Genomic DNA, 18,814 nt, shown 5'->3' on the forward strand with positions numbered 1-18,814 from the left:
ATTGTGACACCTTGGGTAACTTATTTAACTTTTCTGTACCTCACTTTCCTCACCTGTGAGATGGGGAACAGTAATAAAATCTACCTTAGAATTTTTATGAGGATTAAAAGAGTTAATACACATGATTTTCCAAAACTAGTTCTCAACACAATAGTAAATGCTCAATGAATAAAGCTAGTATTTAATAGTTTATCAACGAGCACCTGCTGGATGTTTCTGTTACCAAATAGCAAACCACCCTGAAGCTTAACGGCTTAAAACAACAAACCATTTTATTTGCTCATTTTTCCATAGGTCAGCTTTCAGGCCTGGGCTCACTTGGGAAGTTCCTTTGCTGAAGTCACCTGGGATCATTCAGAGGGCTGCAGATATCTGGCAGATGGTCTGGTGCTGGATGGTCTAGGATGGCCTCACTCACACGTCTGATGGCTGGGGCTGGCTGTCAGGTCACATGTTACAGCAATGAGTCTCAGCAGACCAGCCTTGACTTCTCCCCTCTGTGGTCCAGGGTTCCAACTGAGCCCAAAAAGGACAAAGCCTAGTGAGTGAATACTTTTCAATCCTCTGCTTGCATCACATTTGCTAACGTCCCATTGGCTAAGGCACAAGATCAAGCTCAGATTCAAAGGTTAGAGTTTAGGGGCACCTGGGTGGCTCAGTCGGTCAAGCATCTGGCTTTGGCTCAGGTCATGGTCTCATGGTTCATGGGTTCAAGCCCCGCATTGGGTTCTGTGCTGACAGCTAGCTCAGAGCCTGGAGTCTGCTTCTGATTCTGTATATCCCTCTTTCTCTGACCCTCCCCTGCTCACACTGTCTCTGTCTCTCAAAAATAAATAAAACCCATAAAAAATTAAAAAAAAGGTTGGAGTTTAAAACTTCACACCTTGATAGGAAGAGATGCAAAGTCACAATGCAGAAAGGCATATGTCAGTGATGGGAAAAACCATCACAGCCACCTACACAGGCATAACATGTTCATACCACATCTACAAGTGGAGCTCAATTCTGAAGGCTGGAAGAGATGTTTTCTTGATCCTCAGGGCTCAGGATAGCAGGGAAAATGTTGAGACATACACAAAAAGAACTGTAATACAAGGTTTGAACATGATTAGTACCCCAAGATAGAACATTTAAGTGCTAGGGGAGTTTAAGTCAGTGTGATCCTTTATAGCTTAGGAGGGGTGTGCAACAGTGGGTTGAAAAGGCTTTATTAAGCTTGGCCTTGAACATGGTTAGAATCTGGACACCTGGAGATGGGAGAAATTGTACTCCAGGTGGAGGGAAGAGCAAATTTAGGAAACCCAAGTTTCCTCTGGGGAATCCAAACCATTTGATATATAACTGGAGCAAGGGGTCTATGAAGGAAAGGTTGGAGACATAAGGCTAGAAAGATAAGCTGGGGTCTGATTGTGGGTAAGTTTGAATTTGAACTTCATTTTGGAGAAACTGGGGAGCCACTGGATATTTTTCAGGTGACAAGTGAGAAGAATTGAACTGTAAGAAGGCTCTTTTGCCAGTGGTTTATCAGATGGCTTGGGCTGAGAGTGGGAAAGGGAGTAGGAGATCATTAGGTAAGGGAGGGGCTAGCAGATCTAGGCAGAGAGACTGATGAGGAGCAGCAAGAGTAGAAAATATATGGCCAGAATCCAATGAGGCAGCATCAAAGATGACTCAAAGGTTGCCAGGTTCAATGCCAGGAGGATGGCAGAAGAAGAGGAGGTACACATACAAAGCAAGAAAGTCTGGAAGAGGAACAGGTCTGGAAGGAACTCATGGATTTGGAGAATGTATGCGACATCCAGGTCGTGTCCAAGTGGGGACCAATATCATGGTATGGGAGGAAGAAGAGGAGAAAGGAGAGAAGAGCTTGCTGGAGCAACACTGAACACAGAGTGGGTGAATGTTTCAAGGTGGCTATCAGAAGTGTCAGGTGTACCAAAAGATCAAGGAAGAAGAAGGAGAAAAAGTCAACCAGCAGATTTGACGGTGAGGTGGTCATGGTGACTTCCCAGTAGAGCGGACGAGGAGACTGACATTGCACAGGGTTGAGGTGTGAGCAACAGGCTTCCTGCTCTCTGTAATTCAAGGTTGGAGAGATCTTCTGGACTTATATGACCCTGCTGTCACCCTCCTTCCACTTAAAACCTTCTAAAGTGAAGGAAATCTTTAAAATCCTAAAAATAAAACACTGTCTTTCCCTTTCATCCTAGAGGAGGGAGGCACGCAGCACTCTCCCTGCCTTTCTCCCTGTCTCCTGCCGCTGGCTAGAGTTCGGGTGCTGTCAGGACTCGTGTCCAGGGAGACAGGCGTTGGCGGGACAGACAGCTGTTTACTTCCTAGCAGAGCCCTGCTGTGTTTTCATAGCTCAGAATAGTTCCTTGGCCCTCTCCAGGCCTGGGGGGCAGGGAAACCTCACTGTTTGTTTTCAGGACAATTCCAGGCCTCACCTCTTCCTCTTTCTCTGGATTGTGGTCCTCATTTGGGAATTCTCAGAGGGGGTAAGGTGTGGGTTAAGGGGGTCCAAGACTACTGATTTCCTAATTAACTCCCCCCAGCTGGGCTCCGGAAGAGGGAAGGACTAATAACTGACTGTACAACATAGTGTTTTGGTTGGGATGAAAATTCTGCAGCCATTAGGAAAGAGTTGATTAGAGGACTACAGGGCAGAGCAGGGGGAGAAAAAGAGGGGGGAGAGAAGAGGGGGAGGGGATGGCCCCCTCCTCCAACCTACATCTGGGCTGGATGCCAGAGTCTGTGCCAGGAGCTTACTGCCACTGGAGCTCCAACAGGGTTTCTTGGATTCCCAGCGCCCATCAGGTCTCCGCTGGGTGCTGGCCGCTCTGGCGTCTGGAAGGTGCCCAGAGGCAAGTGGAAGAGCTGCCTTCACTGAATATTCCTTCAAACTCTGAAATCTTAAAAACGATGTGACTATGCTACTTTTCTTTTCTTTTTTTAAAATAATCACTACACTCAGTGTGGGGCTTGAACTCACCATGCTGCGATCAAGGGTCACACGTTCCACCGACCAAACCTGCCAGGCGCCCCGTGACATTACTTTTGAAAATATTTTGATTAAAAAGATATGAATACATTTATCTTTTCCTTCTGGCAGTAATGAATCATTTACTTCTGTTAGACCATTAAGTCAGGCACCGCCTCACTGGAGCCACTTTCAAGGAGCACCGAAGACTCACAATGTTAGCACTGAAGGAACGGTGACAGTCACCAACTATTATTTAATTTTTTACAAAAAATTTTACAAAAGTAAAACCCAGACAACTCTAGTGACTCAGCCAAGGTCACACAGCTCTTTACTCTTCCTTTGTAATCTTTTCTTTCCCTTTTAAATCTTAGTGATAGCCTTGGGGTCGGGGCAATCTGAGGTTGTTTCTGAGAAACTTCTAAGGAAAACTAAGACCCTCCTTCTGCTCCACACCCTGTCACCTCACTCCACTTCCCACCAGGCTGAGCCCTGGCTGCGACTTGACTTGGTTTCTTTCCCTCCCTTCCTTCTTTCCTTGGTTTCAATTCTTTCAAAGAATCCAGTGAGTGGAAGCAAGGGGGGGATGGCAGGTGAGGGCTGGATTCTCAGCTTGAGTCACATTTCCCGTCTCTCCTCAGATAACCCTTCTTTGCCTCTGAGGTACAGACCAGACCAGAGGGGAAAATTAGCTTTTTGCAAAAAGTTCTGACCACTATTTTGGAGGTTTACTTCCCTTGCCTCTGGAGTGCACCATCAACCAAGTTTAACCCCTGCTGGGGAGGATCGCTTTTGACAGCAGGAATGGGTCCTGAGGGCTCACGCGATCTGGCGCCGCCAAAGGGTTGGAGAAAAGCAGGAGAGAATGGTCTCCCACCAGACAGTGAGGGGGCCGGTCTGCCATTTGTGGAAAGAGAATGTTCTCTGTAGGGAGAAGCAGTTCCTTTGGGGAGGAAGGTTAAGGAAGAAGGGAGCAGGCAAAGGATAGTCTGTCTGTGCTAACAATCCGTAAAGGTTGTGATGATTCATCGAATGTTGGGAGAAGGCAGACCTTGGGGTGGCAGGAGAAAGGTAGGGAGAGGGGAGTTCTTAACTGTTTACGAAGAAGCAAATGCCCTCCAGTGTTGTTCTGTGGACAGAATGTCCAACCCACCCTGAGACATGAGCCATGCTCTCCCAGCCTGGTCAATAGATGCACAGTTCAAGGTCCTGAAGCTGAACTTTCTCACCAAGCCAGAGATAAGTCAGCCATTTTCACTGGCTGACAATGATTAACCCACCTCTCCCTCCACCTGCTGTTCCCAGCATGTTTTTGTAAAAAATGAACTGGGTCACTCACTTAAAAGGTGACAGTAGTCAGGCCAGCTGTCTGCTGTCTACCCATAAACACCTCCCCCCACGGATCACTTGGTAGGAAAAAAACAAACAAAACAACAACACCCAAAAAACAAATACAGAAATTAAAAACAAAATAAAGCTATATCTTGTACAGTTTGGGCTGTTACGCTTCAGAGAAGTCTGCGCTGCTCAAAGCCCCGGTTCAAAACTGGGTTTTGCATCCCTGCTGCGGTGTGCAGATAAGACCTTTGCTAGTCATATGAGGTAAAGGCATCTCCTTCCTCAGCAGAGCCCAGAGCCCCAACCAGAATACAGGGCTTGGCTGGAGGTGAAGTCAGAATTTCTTTTTGGTAAGAAATGCCAGTTTTGGATGAGGTGTGTGGTGAATTCTGGCTCCTTTTCCTCTTTACTTTCCTGTCAGCTAATAAACTTGTTTGAGTGAATGAGTCAACCTTGTTCTTAGAGAAGAAGGTGCCAGGACACTGGAACCAGCTGTGCTTATTTAATAGCAGACCAGACTGTACTTTCTGGCCCCTTTCCTTCGTGTTCTTCCCAAACCAAGAGCCCCAAGCCTTTGAGTTTCTGTTTGTGGAGAAAGCGCCTGAGCAGTGCCCGACTAGTGTACCTGTCAAAAAAGGGCCTCTATAATTTTCCATTTTCATTGCTTTCCAGACTCAGCTGGTCATTTCCCCAAAGGGCTTAGTAAGTCTTGAGTCACCTCCACTGAGGACAAAATAAAATGGAACTCACTTATATTTGTGCAAATGGACTCAGCTCTGGTTTAAGGATCCCCCAACTGACATAGCTGTTGAATGCCTGGCCTCCCTGTGCCACTACATTGTCAAGGGCCCCAAGAACACAGGGGATTTAGCCCTGAATCCTCAGAGAGCCAGGTGAGTTGCTTTACTCAGGAAATGTTTGTTTAGTTAAACTAGGGAACTTCTCGAAGGGGAAGTTGACAGGAGGTAGGGGAAATGATGGAACCCTGCCCCTGGGAGACAAGTCTTCAAATGAGTGGATCCTCACCCAAATCTCTAGCAACTCAAATGCTTTATCCACAAAATATTGTGGATACATCACAATATTGGATGAATACATCTCAAATACCCACAAGCCCTTTGAGGATCTGAGAACTCTACAATGTCTCTCTTCAGTCAGCTTTCTAGCAAGCTCAGGTCCTTTGGGGCCTCATTTTTATTCTGCACATGATAAAAACTTGCCAGACGTAGCAGGAAGGAGGACCTGGAAGGTGGAAAGGTAAACACTAGCAAATTGCCTTATGATGTACATAATTGGTCTGACCAAGAGGGTCCCCCTCCCTGTCAGGCAGCCAGAAGGCTGCCCCGTGTGTCCAGAATCGAGTATCAGCTCTATCTCAACTCTATCAGCATGAGCATTCTCTCTTTGGTTCTTCCAGAAGGTAGGGCTCTCCACTGGCTCCCCATCTGCTGAGCACATGATGGAACCCCACCCAACTCAGAGTCTCTGGTTCCTAGCAGCTCTGTGTACATCCAGGCAGTGGCCTTTGAATATGTGGTCGCAGAAACAGTCCTATTCACCCTCGGATCACCTCAGACCATAAAAACTCCAGCGATCACCACAATAGTTACTCAATACTTTTGAGGAAGGCTTATCTCAGTAGAGGGAAGGGGCCTCTCTTCTGATGGGGCCTACTACCTGTGGCCTCACAGTCCTGACAGTGCAGAATGCCCTCCTCCACAATACTACCAAGTACGTGCCCGTCAGCAGTGCCCCCACAGTCACCACCACCACCGCCATTACCTGCTCTCTAGGCGGGAGGTGGCAGAGTAGGGGTGCTTGGACCAGCAAAGACAATGTGGTCAGGGGCAGTTGGAGTTGGCTTGAGCTGGGTGGCAGCCCAGGGGAGGAGGGGACAAAACTCCAGATGATACCTCCTGGATGATGTTTTAATCATTTCCAGCATGGAATGTTCTCAACCTTTGCTACAGACTCATTGGCTCTGAGTTTCTTTTTCTTGTCCCTGACCTACCCTTATAGGCAATATGGGCTTGCTGAAGGGAAATCCGAGCAGGTTTTGAAAAGCTTTATTCCCAGTAGCTCTAATCCTTGAAAATGTCAGTCCATCACCTGATTCAGCCCTCTGCTCAGAGTTCTAGGTGACCCAAGTGTGTGAGGTTTTGGTCTGCGCATTGATACACAATGATTTCTACTCATGCAGATGAGCAAGTAACATTGTTTCTCATAACTTGGTACTTGTTGCTTTTATTTATTCTTTGTCTATATCTAGGGCTATAACAATATTGTATTGACTTCCTGGTGACTATCTTATACATATATAAATATAAAAAAATAAAATGTATAAAATATTATATATATATTTTATAATCTCCAACTACAAATGAAAGAAAGCTCAAAATACAGAAGCCCCTCAGGGAGATGCAAATAAAATATCACCTGACAAGGGTGTCTGGCTGACTCCGTCGGAGGAGCATGCAACTCTTGATCCTGGGGTTGTGAGTTCAAGCCCCACACTGGGTAGAGATTACTTAATAAGTAAATACTTTAGAAAAATATCAGTATGGCCAACTAATCTTTGACAAAGCAGGAAAGAATATCCAATGGAATAAAGGCAGTCTCTTCAGCAAATGGCATTGGGAAAACTGGACAGTGACATGCAGAAGAATGAGCCTGGACCACTTTCTTACACCATACACAAAAATAAACTCAAAAAGGATGAAAGACCTAAACGTAAGACAGGAACCCATCAAAATCCTAGAAGAGAAAGCAGGTAAAAACCTCTTTGATCTCACCTGCAGCAACTTCTTACTAAACACATCTCCAGAGGGGCGCCTGGGTGGTTCAGTCAGTTAAATTTCCAACTTTGGCTCAGGTCATGATCTCACATTCATGGGTTCGAGCTCTGCATCAGGCTCTGTGCTGACAGCTCAGAACCTGGAGCCTGTTTCTGATTCTGTGTCTCTCTCTTTTTCTGCCCTTCCCCATGCTCTGTCTATCTCTGTATCAAAAATAAATAAAACATTCAAAAAAAATTTTTTAAATAAACACATCTCCAGAGACAAGGGAAACAAAAGCAATAATGAACTATTGGGACCTCATCAAGATAAACTTTCTGCATGGTGAAGGAAACTATCAGCAAAACTAACAGGCAACTGACAGAATGGAAGAAGATAATTGCAAGTGACATGTCAGATAAAGGGCTAGTATTCAAAATCTATAAAGAACTTATCAAACTCAACACCCAAAAAACAAATAATCCAGTGAAGAAATGGGCAAAACACATGAATAGACAGTTTTCTAAATAAGGGATCCAGATGGCTAACAGACACATGAAAAAAATGCTCAACATCACTCATCATCAGAGAAATACAAACCAAAACCACAATGAGATACCACCTCACACCTGTCAGAATGGCTAAAATTAACAATTCAGACAATGACAGATGCTGGCGAGGATGTGGAGAAAGAGGAACCCTTTTGCATTGGTGGTGGAAATGCAAACTGGTGCAGCCACTCTGGAAAACAGTATGGAGGTTCCTCAAAAAATTAAAAATAGAACTACTCTATGATCCAGCAATTGCACTAGTAGGTATTTATCTAAAGGATATGGGTGTGTTATTTCAAAGGGGCACATGCACCCCAATGTTTATAGTCACGCTATCAACAATACCCAAAGTATGGAAAGAGTCCAAATGCCCATTGACAGATGAATGGATGAAGAAGATGAGGTACACACACACACACACACACACACACACACACACACACTGGAATATTACTTGGCAATCAAAAAGAATGAAATTTTGCCATTTGCAACAACGTGAATGGAACTAGAGGGTATTATGCTAGGTGAAATTAGTGAGGAAAAGACATATACCATATGACTTCATTCATATGTGGAATTTAAGATACAAAACAAATGAACAGAAGGGAAAGGAAGCAAAAATAATATAAAAACAGGGAGGGGGTCAAAACATAAGGAACTCTTAAATATAGAGAACAAACTGAGGGTTGCTGGAGGGATTGTGGGTGGAGGGATGAGCTAAATGGGTACGGGGCATTAGGGAGGACCCTTGTTGGGATGAGCACTGGGCGTTATACACAGGGGATGAATCACTGGAATCTACTCCTGAAATCATTATTGCACTACATGTGAACTAACTTGGATGTAAATTTTTAATATAGTAATTAATTAGTTAATTAATTAAAACAATATCACCTTGCACCTGTCAGAATGGCTAAAATTAAAAAATAATAAGAAATAAAAGTGTTGTTAAGGATGTGATGAAAAAGGAACTCTCATGCCCTGTCGATGGGAAAAAATTAGTGCTGCCACTGTGGAAAATAGTATGGAACCTCCTCAAAAAACTAAACATAGAAATACCATATGACTTGATAATTCTCATAATTCTACTAGCGGGCAATTTACCCAAAGAAAGCAAAAACACTAGTTCAAAAAATACATACACATCCATATGTTTATTGAAGCATTATTTACAACAGCCAAGATATGAAAGCAAACCAACTACCTATTGATAGATAAATGGATAAAGAAAACACACACACACACACACACACACACACACACACACACACACACAAATATTACTCAGCCATAATAAAGGATGAGATCTTGTCACTGGTGACAATGTAGATGACTTACAGGGTATTAGCCTAAGTGAAATAAGTCAGAATGAGAAAGACAAATATCATATGATTTCACTCATATATGGTGGAACCTAAAAAACAAAGGAATAAACAGACATGAAAAGCAGAGTCAGACCTAAAAATGCAGAGAACAAATTGCTGGTTGCCAGAGGGGACGGTTGGGGGGTGGACATGGGTAAACTGAGTGAAGGAGAACAGGAGATACAGGCTCCCAGTTATGGAATGAATAAGTTAGAGGGATGAAAGGTGCAGCATAAGGAATATAGTCACTGATGCTGTAATTACCTTGCACAGAGACAGATGACAGTCACACTTGTGATGAGCACCACGTAATGGATAGAGATGTTCAATCACTATGTTGTACACCTGAAACCAACGTAACATTGCATGTTAGCTACATTCAAATATATTTTTTAAAAAATAAGAAAGCTTTTTACCTATCCCCAGTCACCAGTTTGCTGGTGTTCTTATTTAGAACCATATACTCATCACACTGTTTTTGCAGGAACACACAGTCATTCTACTGCTTAAATTTGTGTGTTAAAACCCGCAAGGTTCTAACTTGAAGGCCATTAAATGAATTAATCAGTACATTCGAAGATGATTCTTTTCCCGCCCCAGGAGGACCAGAGCCAATACTGGGAAGAGGGTCTGATTTTCCAAACCAGAAGCACTTTACAGACTCTATGCTGTTAAGAAAGGCCCAGCAAAGTGATGTAGATACAATGTACAGTGATGTACAGGACAATAGAACTTACTGTATTTTAAAAGTAATACTCTTAAAACATGATAGCTAGAGTGCCAAGACTTTTCTTTGTCCTCAGATAAGTGCACTTGCAGACAGGGAATCCGGATCTTTGCAAGAACCGTGGCAGATTTAGACTCTGTCCCGTGTCTCTGGCTGGGTTTTGGAGCCGGGAGGGCAGGCCCAGCACTATCAAGCCGCATGCCAAAGTTAATCATTGGCCCTGCCGAGTACATGGCAGATCAGGCTGTTTTTGTGTGCCTGTTTTTCTATTTTACGTAAATCACCCCGAACATGTTTGCATCAACCTACTGGTGATGCACCTTTGATCAATAGATTTTAGACAAAAGTGGTTTTTGAGTCCAAAGATCAGGGCTGGGTTGACCTGCAGGCTGGATACAGGGTGTATAAAAACAGGGGCAAGGCGCAGGCTGATAGCAGAGCAATCACCACCAAGACTGTAATAACTGCAAGGGCTCAGCTGAAGGCTGCCTGAGGGGCCAGGGAGTAAGGATGGAGAAAGGAATGAACATCCTTCATGACTTTGGGATCCAGTCAACGCACTACCTCCAGGTGAATTACCAGGACTCCCAGGATTGGTTCATCTTGGTGTCCGTGATCGCAGACCTCAGGAATGCCTTCTATGTCCTCTTCCCCATCTGGTTCCATCTTCGCGAAGCTGTGGGCATTAAACTTCTCTGGGTAGCTGTGATTGGAGACTGGCTCAACCTCGTCTTTAAGTGGTAAGTAAGAGCCAGACAGAGAGGAGGCCGGCAAGGGAAGAGGCTGGCATTCTCTCTGGAAATATCTGTCCATCTGAAGTTGTCTTCTCCATGCTATTCGGGGAGCAGCAGGTTACTCCCCTCCTGACTTTGGATCATCTACATAAAGAGGGAAGATGGAGAAACCCCTGTCAATGAATTGAAGATACAGGCAAGGCTATTTCATAAGGATGGAAGGCCAGCTGGACTTAGTGAAAAGTCTGAAATTCTAGCCTATAAGCAAAGAAGTACAGTTTTATTACTTTGAGGCAGAATAGGTAATGTAAAGATAGATGTAGAAAAGAAGACAGATGATGTATGAAAACAAGAAGCATGTAAATAATTAAAAAACCTATTGCATGCAGAAATGAGAAGTAACCCAGAGAACTGGGCTCCAACCCTTGTTTGGCCATCGACCAGCTCTATATCCTGGACAAGTCAAAGCAACTCTCTGAGTTTCTGTTTTATAATCTGTAAACTTAGGTTATCTCTGGGACGTTAATAATAATTCTAGTTAACATTTATTGAACATTTAGTAGGTACTAGGTCATGTGCCAGGTGCTTTTCTATGGGATGGTTACTACTATATTACAAATGAAGAGACAGAGGCCTGAGTTAGTTAAGTGAGCACAACTAGATCAACATAGACAGTCAATGGCAGAGGCAGCATTTAAGCCCAGGCAGGCTGGTTTCAGAAGCCAGGCTCTTAAAAACTATGTTATATTCAGTGCAGATGAGTTGAATCTCTCTTGGGGAGCAGGAGGAAGCCCTTATTTTAGTGTTTGTCAATTTCTACTGGGTATATATATTCCCTTTGGCGTCACTTTCAATCTACTGATGAGTCAAGCTTGCAAAAATCCTAAATATTTCTTAATTGTTAGCCAGTACCAGCTGACTCTAGAACATTACTGGCTTGGCCTCTATTTCCTCATCTAGAAAATAAAGAGATTGGGCCAGCCAAGACGTTTAACATCCTTAAAACTATCTATGCCAACTGTCAGGTGATTCTGAGACCCTTTTAGCTCTAATGTAAACAATAAAAGTTTACATTAATAATATAATAATCATAAAAGGCCATAAACAATAAAAGTCCTTTAGGAGTAGGGAAAAAAATTGTCTTAGAGCTCAGAGGCCCAAGGTATATTGATGTGATTGTGAAACTTCCGTTGAAAAATGTAAAGTTTTGTCTGTAATGTCCCCTTATTCAACAGCATGACCCTAAAGAGTGAACAGCTGAAGAGTTACTTCAAACATCTGACCTCAGTTGAAGAACCGTAGATTTTCTCTGAGGTCAGAGTTAGTGGCCATCTCTGATTTGGGTGAAAAATCACTATTCCACCTCTGGAGTGGCTGACGTTTGACACCTGTTTTCACAATGAAAAACGGATCTAGTACTTTTAAAGGAGAAGTGGCTTGTCTGAGATGCCCTGTCCCAAAGCAGAAAGGATGCAAGGCAGGCACTTGACCCCATATATGTCCTTACAGAGAACAATTCTTAGGACAAGGAGGCCAAGTCTCCTGAGGGTGCGTGTCCCTAGAATGCTGGGCCACATTCTCTGATGTCAGAGGAAACCCAAGACTCCCAGAGGCCTGACGAAAGAGAATAGGGACCTAGAAAGGTATGCAAGTCCAAGCTGCAAACTAATTCTGTATACATCCTTCTAGACAGATTCTTAGTAGGGTTTTTAAAAAAAAAAAAAAAAAGTCATTACTATCCATTATAATCCCTCACTATGGATTTTTAGGATCTTAGGTTTATTTATTTCTGTTTGAACAAATAATACAATGCAAATATTCAAAATTTAAAAGTTAAATAAAGAATGTACCAGAAAAAGCCTCTCTCCACTATTGCTCTCCAGCCACCCAGTTCTCTTTCTTGGAGGCAGATAAAACTAATAGTTTTCGGTTTAGGATCACAGGAATCTTCTCCTCAAACTACTCTCTCTTCTCAAAGGTGTGGGCTTTGAACAAAAAAAGCGTTCATTCAGTCACTCCATACCCCGGGTCTGTTTTTTACAGGATTCTCTTTGGACAGCGTCCATACTGGTGGGTCATGGACACCGACTACTACAGCAACGCCTCCGTGCCACTGATAAAGCAGTTCCCAGTCACCTGTGAGACTGGACCAGGTGAGGGTCCCAGCCCCTATAGAGACAGAAGCGGGGTGCATCTTGCTCACTGTGGACACCTATCAGTATTCATCGTAGATGAAGCTGTCATTGAGGGGACCTGAGGAGAGCCACTCCTTCAAGCTTAAATTGGGTACAACTCCATTTTAATTCAATTCAAGAAGGTCTTCTGGATAACATACTACTGCTACATTAGAAATCACCTAAGAGGGGTGCCTGGGTGGCTCAGTCAGTTAAGCAGCTGGCTTTGGCTCCGGTCATGATCTCATGGTTCATGGGTCTGAGCCCCGTGTCGGAGTCTCTGCTGACAACTCAGAGCCTGGAGCCTACTTCAGATTCTGTGTCTTTCTCTCTCTGCCCCTCCCCTGCTCATGCTCTGTCTCTTTCTGTCTCCCCAAAACAAATAAATGTTAAAATTTTTTAAAAAAAGGATATCACCTAATATTTCCAGAACATAAATTGTTAGTCCAGAGAGGCAAGGGCACTCTCAAGGGCAAAGGGTTCATGAGAGTAACTGCATTATGGTCCTCTGTCCAGGGAAGGGAAAGCAATAGAAACGTGTGCCCCTGGCTATCTTCCCCCAAGTTCTGGTCAAGTAGATCTATCTTCCTGAGCTGACTGTCCAATCCCACACTGTGCTGGTACTTTACTAGTTACAACCAGACAGTTACTGGGAAAGCAAATGATAGATTTCCTTTTTCCGTAGGTAATGGAATATCCAAGCCCTTTGCTCACCCTTAAATCTTGGTGCTAGCATCCCTTCTTCAGGGACCCTATCCCTGACTCCCAAACTAGGGCATGGACCTTAGTTACTTGTTCTCATAAACCTTTTGTTCACTTCAGAGCATATTCATTCATTCATTCAGATATTATCTATTGAGCACCTACTCAGTGCCAGACACTGTTCCAGGAAGTTGGGGTACCTCAGTGAATAAAACAGACAAATATTCCTGCCCTTTGTGTAGCTAAAATTTGAGTGGTGTGCTGTGTGTGTACCATGCAAGCACAATACACAAAATCATACTACATAAGTAAAATATACAGGAGGTTAGAAGATGAAAATGAAGAAGAAGAGGAAGAAGAATAGGAGAAGGAAGAAGGAGCAGCGAAGAAGAAGGAGAAGGAGGAGGAGGAGGAGAAGGAGGAGAAGGCTGGGTGGATGGAAAGAGGACGTGCCGTGGCAGTCTCCCAGATGGAGACTTTTCACCTTTCGTTCTTCTGTTCATCTCTTCCCTCCCCTTTAGGAAGTCCCTCTGGTCATGCCATGGGTACAGCAGGTGTATACTATGTAATGGTCACATCCACCCTCTCTATGTTTCGGGGAAAGAAAAAGCCAACCTACAGATTTCGGTAAGAACCCAGCACTGGGGTGTGGGTGGTGGAGGGCAGGAAGTGGCTCTCTCTGTAACCGACACGCCACTTGCTCTTCCTCACATTCCTCACACCTAGCCCACCTTGTCTTGGGTTGGCACTGAGCGGAGTTGTGGCATGTCTGCCGAGGCAAACATTAGAGTCATAGAATGTCAGGGTTGGAAGGGATGTATGAGAGCAACTCCTAGTTTTACAGATGAGGAAACAAGGCCTAACATGGTAAAGGAGCTTCTCAAGGTCAGGTAGTGTAGTAGTGGCAGGCTTTATATAAAAACCCATTTCTGTACCAACCAAAGGGTCACTTTGTCCAGGTTAAAATAGAACGAGAAACATAAGACATTCCTATTACAGTGAATTCTGAGAATGCAGCCACTTTGCAAATGCTTAATTATCAAATATAAAATAATTAACATTCATATACATAAGGGTTCACGACGTGACACCAGCATCTCTGACCTTTTGAGTACAGGCTTCAGTTTACAAAAATTCCACTGACTGTATCTAAGTGTGCCAGGCTCTAATGTTCCTGCCAGGGCTGTTCTTTTTGCTGAAGGATCTGTATCTGGGTTGTGTTAAGATTGCCTCTTCTGTTGCAGGTGCTTGAACGTCATTTTGTGGTTGGGATTCTGGGCAGTGCAGCTGAACGTCTGTTTGTCCCGAATCTACCTTGCTGCTCATTTTCCCCATCAGGTTGTCGCTGGAGTCCTATCAGGTATCAGCTGCTCTGGCTGTCTCCGTCCTCCCCTCCTATCCCATTTCTCCCAAGCCGGGACAAAATCCCAGCATTCCAGCCGTGTTCTGGGCATAACAAATGCTGTTCGTATTTCAGCGGGGTTGAAAGTCAAGGATGGGCAACTTGAAACTATTCATTTTTATAGGAGTGCCCAGATCTACACAATTAAATATGCTTCAGAAAATTTGCAATACATCAAGTTCAGTTAAGCAATTGAATTAACTTGAAATTTCCTTGTTTTAAAAAAATGTGTTAATGTTTATTTATTTTTTAGAGAGAGAGAGAGAGAAAGGAGCAGGGAGGGGCAGACACAGGGAGACACAGAATCTGAACCAGGCTCCAGTCTCTGAGCTAGCGGTCAGCACAGAGCCCAGCGTGGGGCTTGAACCCACAAACGATGAGATCATGACCTAAGCTGAAGTCAGACACTTAACCAACAGAACCACCCCAAAACCTCTAATTTCCTTATTTTTTATATTATTTGTTTCTTACTGGTCTTCAAAGGGAAATTGCCCCCAGTTTAGTTTTAAGGGAATCTACCAAATTATCAGTGTCCTAGAAAAACTGTTCATTTGGTTGGGGTGCCTGGGTGGCTCAGTTGGTTAACCGTCCAGCTTCGGCTCAGGTCATGATCTCACGGTTCGTGGGTTCGAGCCCCATGTCGGGCTCTGTGCTGACAGCTAGCTCAGAGCCCGGAGCCTGCTTCAGATTCTGTGTCTCCCTCTCTCTCTGACCCTCCCCTGCTCACGCTGTCTCTGTCTCTCAAAAATAAATAAAAAACATTTAAAAAATTAAAAAAAAAAAAGAAAAACTGTTCATTTGGGTAAATTAATTTGCAAACCCACAGTTGGTTGGTTTGGTTTTTTTTTTTTTTCCAGGATCAGAGTTTTTAATACAGATGATACTTGAACAATGCAGGCATTGGGGCATTGACACCCCCTCCCACACTCATACTGAAAATCCACATATAAGTTTGACTACTCCAAATTTAACTACTAACAGCCTACTGTTGACTGGAAGCCTTACTGATAACATAAATGATTGATTAGCAGTGTCTGTCCTGAGGACAGACAGGAGTTACATATGGGAATAAACCAGGTGACCCTCTGTTCTAGCATCTGTGACTTAATGCCAAATGGATGATATGTCACCCATTGCTCCAAACCCACCCAGAGCTGAGGGTTCAGAGTCTTCCCCTATTTCTCACTGTCATTCTTTCTTCCACTCAGGCATTGTTGTAGCTGAAACCTTCCGCCACATCCAGAGCATCTACAATGCCAGCCTCAAGAAATATTTTCTCATTACCTTCTTCCTGCTCAGCTTTGCCATTGGATTTTACCTGCTGCTAAAGGGGTTGGGTGTAGACCTCCTGTGGACACTAGAAAAAGCCAAGAGATGGTGTGAGCGGCCAGAATGGGTCCACATTGACACCACGCCCTTTGCCAGCCTCCTCAAGAATGTGGGGACCCTCTTTGGTTTGGGGTTGGCTCTCAACTCCAGGATGTATCGGGAGAGCTGCAAGGGCACACTTAGCAAGTGTTTCCCATTCCGCCTCAGCTGTATCATGGTCTCTCTCATCCTCCTGCACCTCTTTGACTCTTTGAAACCCCCATCCCAGATTGAGCTGATCTTCTACGTGCTGTCCTTCTGCAAGAGCGCCGCGGTGCCCCTGGCATCTGTCAGCCTCATCCCCTACTGCCTTGCCCGGGTCCTTGGCCAGCCAGACAAGAAGTCTTTGTAAAGGATGTGGAGTCTTCGGTATTCAAAGTCAGTGACTGTGCCAGTGACTGAGGATGGCTAAGATCTTCTGCCAGCCTGTTTTGAGGCCAAAGGTGCTAGAGTCAGCTGAGAAAGCCTTGTCTGTTAAAAGTTGGGTCGTTCTGGATTTTTCCCTGAAGACTTGCTTGTTCTTCTTTTAGACGTACAAAAGCAAGACTTCCAAGAAGGGTCAGCTCATAATCCCAGGTGGGGGATCTGAACTGAAACTTTCAACTGGTCCCCATCCTTACCCAGACAAGGGAAAGGAGCAGTGAATTTTATAGGGAAAGGATGATGAAGAAAGGCTTTTTAGGATCTTGCATATCATGCAATTGATGTTAAACAATATCTAAATGGCTTTGTTCATATTTGAATCTTTAGGTAAGGGACTCTCAATAGTGGGAGACCGACTTAAAGTCTAATTATAGGTAGTTAGTGAGGTAATTCTGCTTCTATTATATACATATCGTCATTGTATTTACAAGGCTTTCTGAATGACCACAGTGACCTAGATTTGTACTAGGTCGGAGCATTCAGGTATAGTCAGCTTCTCCTCTATCACACTAGATCTTCCTCCTTGTTAGCCCTGCTCTGCTTTCCCTAGAATTTTCCATTAGTCCCACATCCTGCCGATTCTCAGATGCCTAAAGGTGACTCTGGGTAGTGCTTAGTATGGTTTAGTTAAGTTCTGAAATCTTGGGCAAAAAGGTGAGGAGAGGGCAGATAGAGACAAGAATTCCTCTCTCCAGAAGGTCACTCCAGTGTTACTTTTGATTCCTAGAGTGTAAGTATGACTCCTTTCTCTATCCCAAGCCAACCAAGAGCACATTCTTCTTGGAAAAGCTAACTCTTCCTTGCCTGTTCTTCAGTCTCAGTTGGCTTGCAGAGTATGCCTTAAAAAATGTTAAAGTCTATTTATTTGAGAGACCTTGTTTTGCTACTAATTATACAGTTCACCACATATTACCATTCACACCAAGCATCCTGGTCATAACATCTTGGAAAAGAAAAATATATATGTGCAGTATTTTATTAAAACAACATTTTATTTAAGCATGAAGTCTTACTGATTACTATATTTTAGATGCAATGTGATCTGAAGGTTCTAATTCTGGTTCAGCTAAATTTCTAGCTCTTTCTCTATTTCCCTAAACAAATAATTTAGTTTCTGCGTACCTATGTTTTCCCTTTGGAGAAAGAAAGTCTTGGACTGGCCAGGAGTCCCAGTAGAGCTGGGGGACACACAAAGTGTCCACGGAGGCACAGATAGAGTTGAGTACATCAACATAAGTACAATATCATTGGCCAAGATTGAACATTAGTTACCAGACCACAGGTCAGCGTGAGTTGCTCTAAGGGATCAAATTGCAACTTAAGGGCAAACAGGCAGGATCATTACCAAACTCAGCAATCAGGGAATGTAAGGCATAGAAGCAGAAAAAGATGGGGAAGACTCTGGAACCCAGTAACCCAGCAGCAGGGAGCAACAGGGTTCGGTGCTACAGTTAAAGAAAGTCTAAACGGAGCAAGTCAAAGCAGCAAAGAATGCTCAAGAGGCTACTACTTCAGTTTTCTCCCCTAAGTGATCTATTTCATCGTAGATACAGGGCGCCTCTTCCAAAGGCCTGAACTCATGAGCATAACCCTGGATCTACTGAGGATGAAATCTGCTCACTTACTTCAGAACTTTGGAACGTGTATGTTTAAGAAAGTTGAGTCTTCCTACTGGATTTGGTTCCTTTGGGGGGGGGCACGAGGCCCCTCATAGACTCTGTCTTGCCAAGAGAGAAGGCATATGGTCTTATTTTCTCTAAATTGAACCCCCTTGCTCAGGCATGACCCCAAGCCTGATGATTTATTCATTCTCAGGGACCAAGTCCAGGTCCCTTGCTTCTGGCAGAGAGTAAGTAATGCTCCTGCCCCCGGCAGATAAGGACACATCATAAATAAAATTCATTTGATCTATTTACTTTATGTCAGGCTCTGTTCTATGTATTTTATTTGTTTGTACAAGTAATTCACTTAATTCTCCCAACATCTCTGAGAGGTGGGTGCGATAATTTACCCTCACGTTACATATGAATAGCACAGAGAGGGTAGGTATCTTGCCCAGAATAATGAAGCAAACCAAACTGTCTTAGGGTTCCTGGGGGGCTCTATTGGTTCAGTGTCCACCTTCGGCTCAGGTCATGATCTTGTGGTTCACAAGTTTGAGCCCCCCCTCGGGCTCTGTGCTAACAGATTCTGTGTCTCCTTCTCACCCTGCCCCTTCCCTGCTTGCACTCTGTCTCTCTCTCTTTCTCTCTCTCTCTCAAATAAAAATAATAATAA

The 18,814-nt window shown here is 43.9% G+C and overlaps 1 protein-coding gene and 1 long non-coding RNA gene across 4 annotated transcripts; one reads left to right on the plus strand and one right to left on the minus strand.

Annotated features, from left to right (window-relative positions):
* Positions 1 to 246: 246 nt before the first annotated feature.
* On the minus strand, positions 247 to 10,589 carry LOC115281534. Of its 3 annotated transcripts, none has more exons than XR_003904360.1 (4): positions 10,314 to 10,589; positions 9,272 to 9,352; positions 982 to 1,084; positions 247 to 516 (listed from the first exon to the last, which is right to left on the minus strand). It is a non-coding gene; the product is annotated as an uncharacterized LOC115281534 (long non-coding RNA). The 3 variants fall into 3 exon arrangements; XR_003904361.1 differs by having other exon boundaries at positions 10,299 to 10,589; XR_003904359.1 differs by lacking the exon at positions 10,314 to 10,589 and adding an exon at positions 9,745 to 9,878.
* Positions 10,174 to 18,457, plus strand: G6PC (glucose-6-phosphatase catalytic subunit). The gene is made up of 5 exons (XM_029926911.1): positions 10,174 to 10,474; positions 12,512 to 12,621; positions 13,866 to 13,971; positions 14,589 to 14,704; positions 15,955 to 18,457. Exons 1-5 carry the CDS (start codon positions 10,245 to 10,247, stop codon positions 16,464 to 16,466), a joined length of 1,074 nt encoding a protein of 357 aa, XP_029782771.1. The 5' UTR covers positions 10,174 to 10,244; the 3' UTR covers positions 16,467 to 18,457.
* Positions 18,458 to 18,814: the final 357 nt, after the last annotated feature.

The sequence above is a fragment of the Suricata suricatta genome, chromosome 17 (genome assembly GCF_006229205.1).
Source record: "Suricata suricatta isolate VVHF042 chromosome 17, meerkat_22Aug2017_6uvM2_HiC, whole genome shotgun sequence".
Classification (NCBI taxonomy): Eukaryota; Metazoa; Chordata; class Mammalia; order Carnivora; family Herpestidae; genus Suricata; species Suricata suricatta.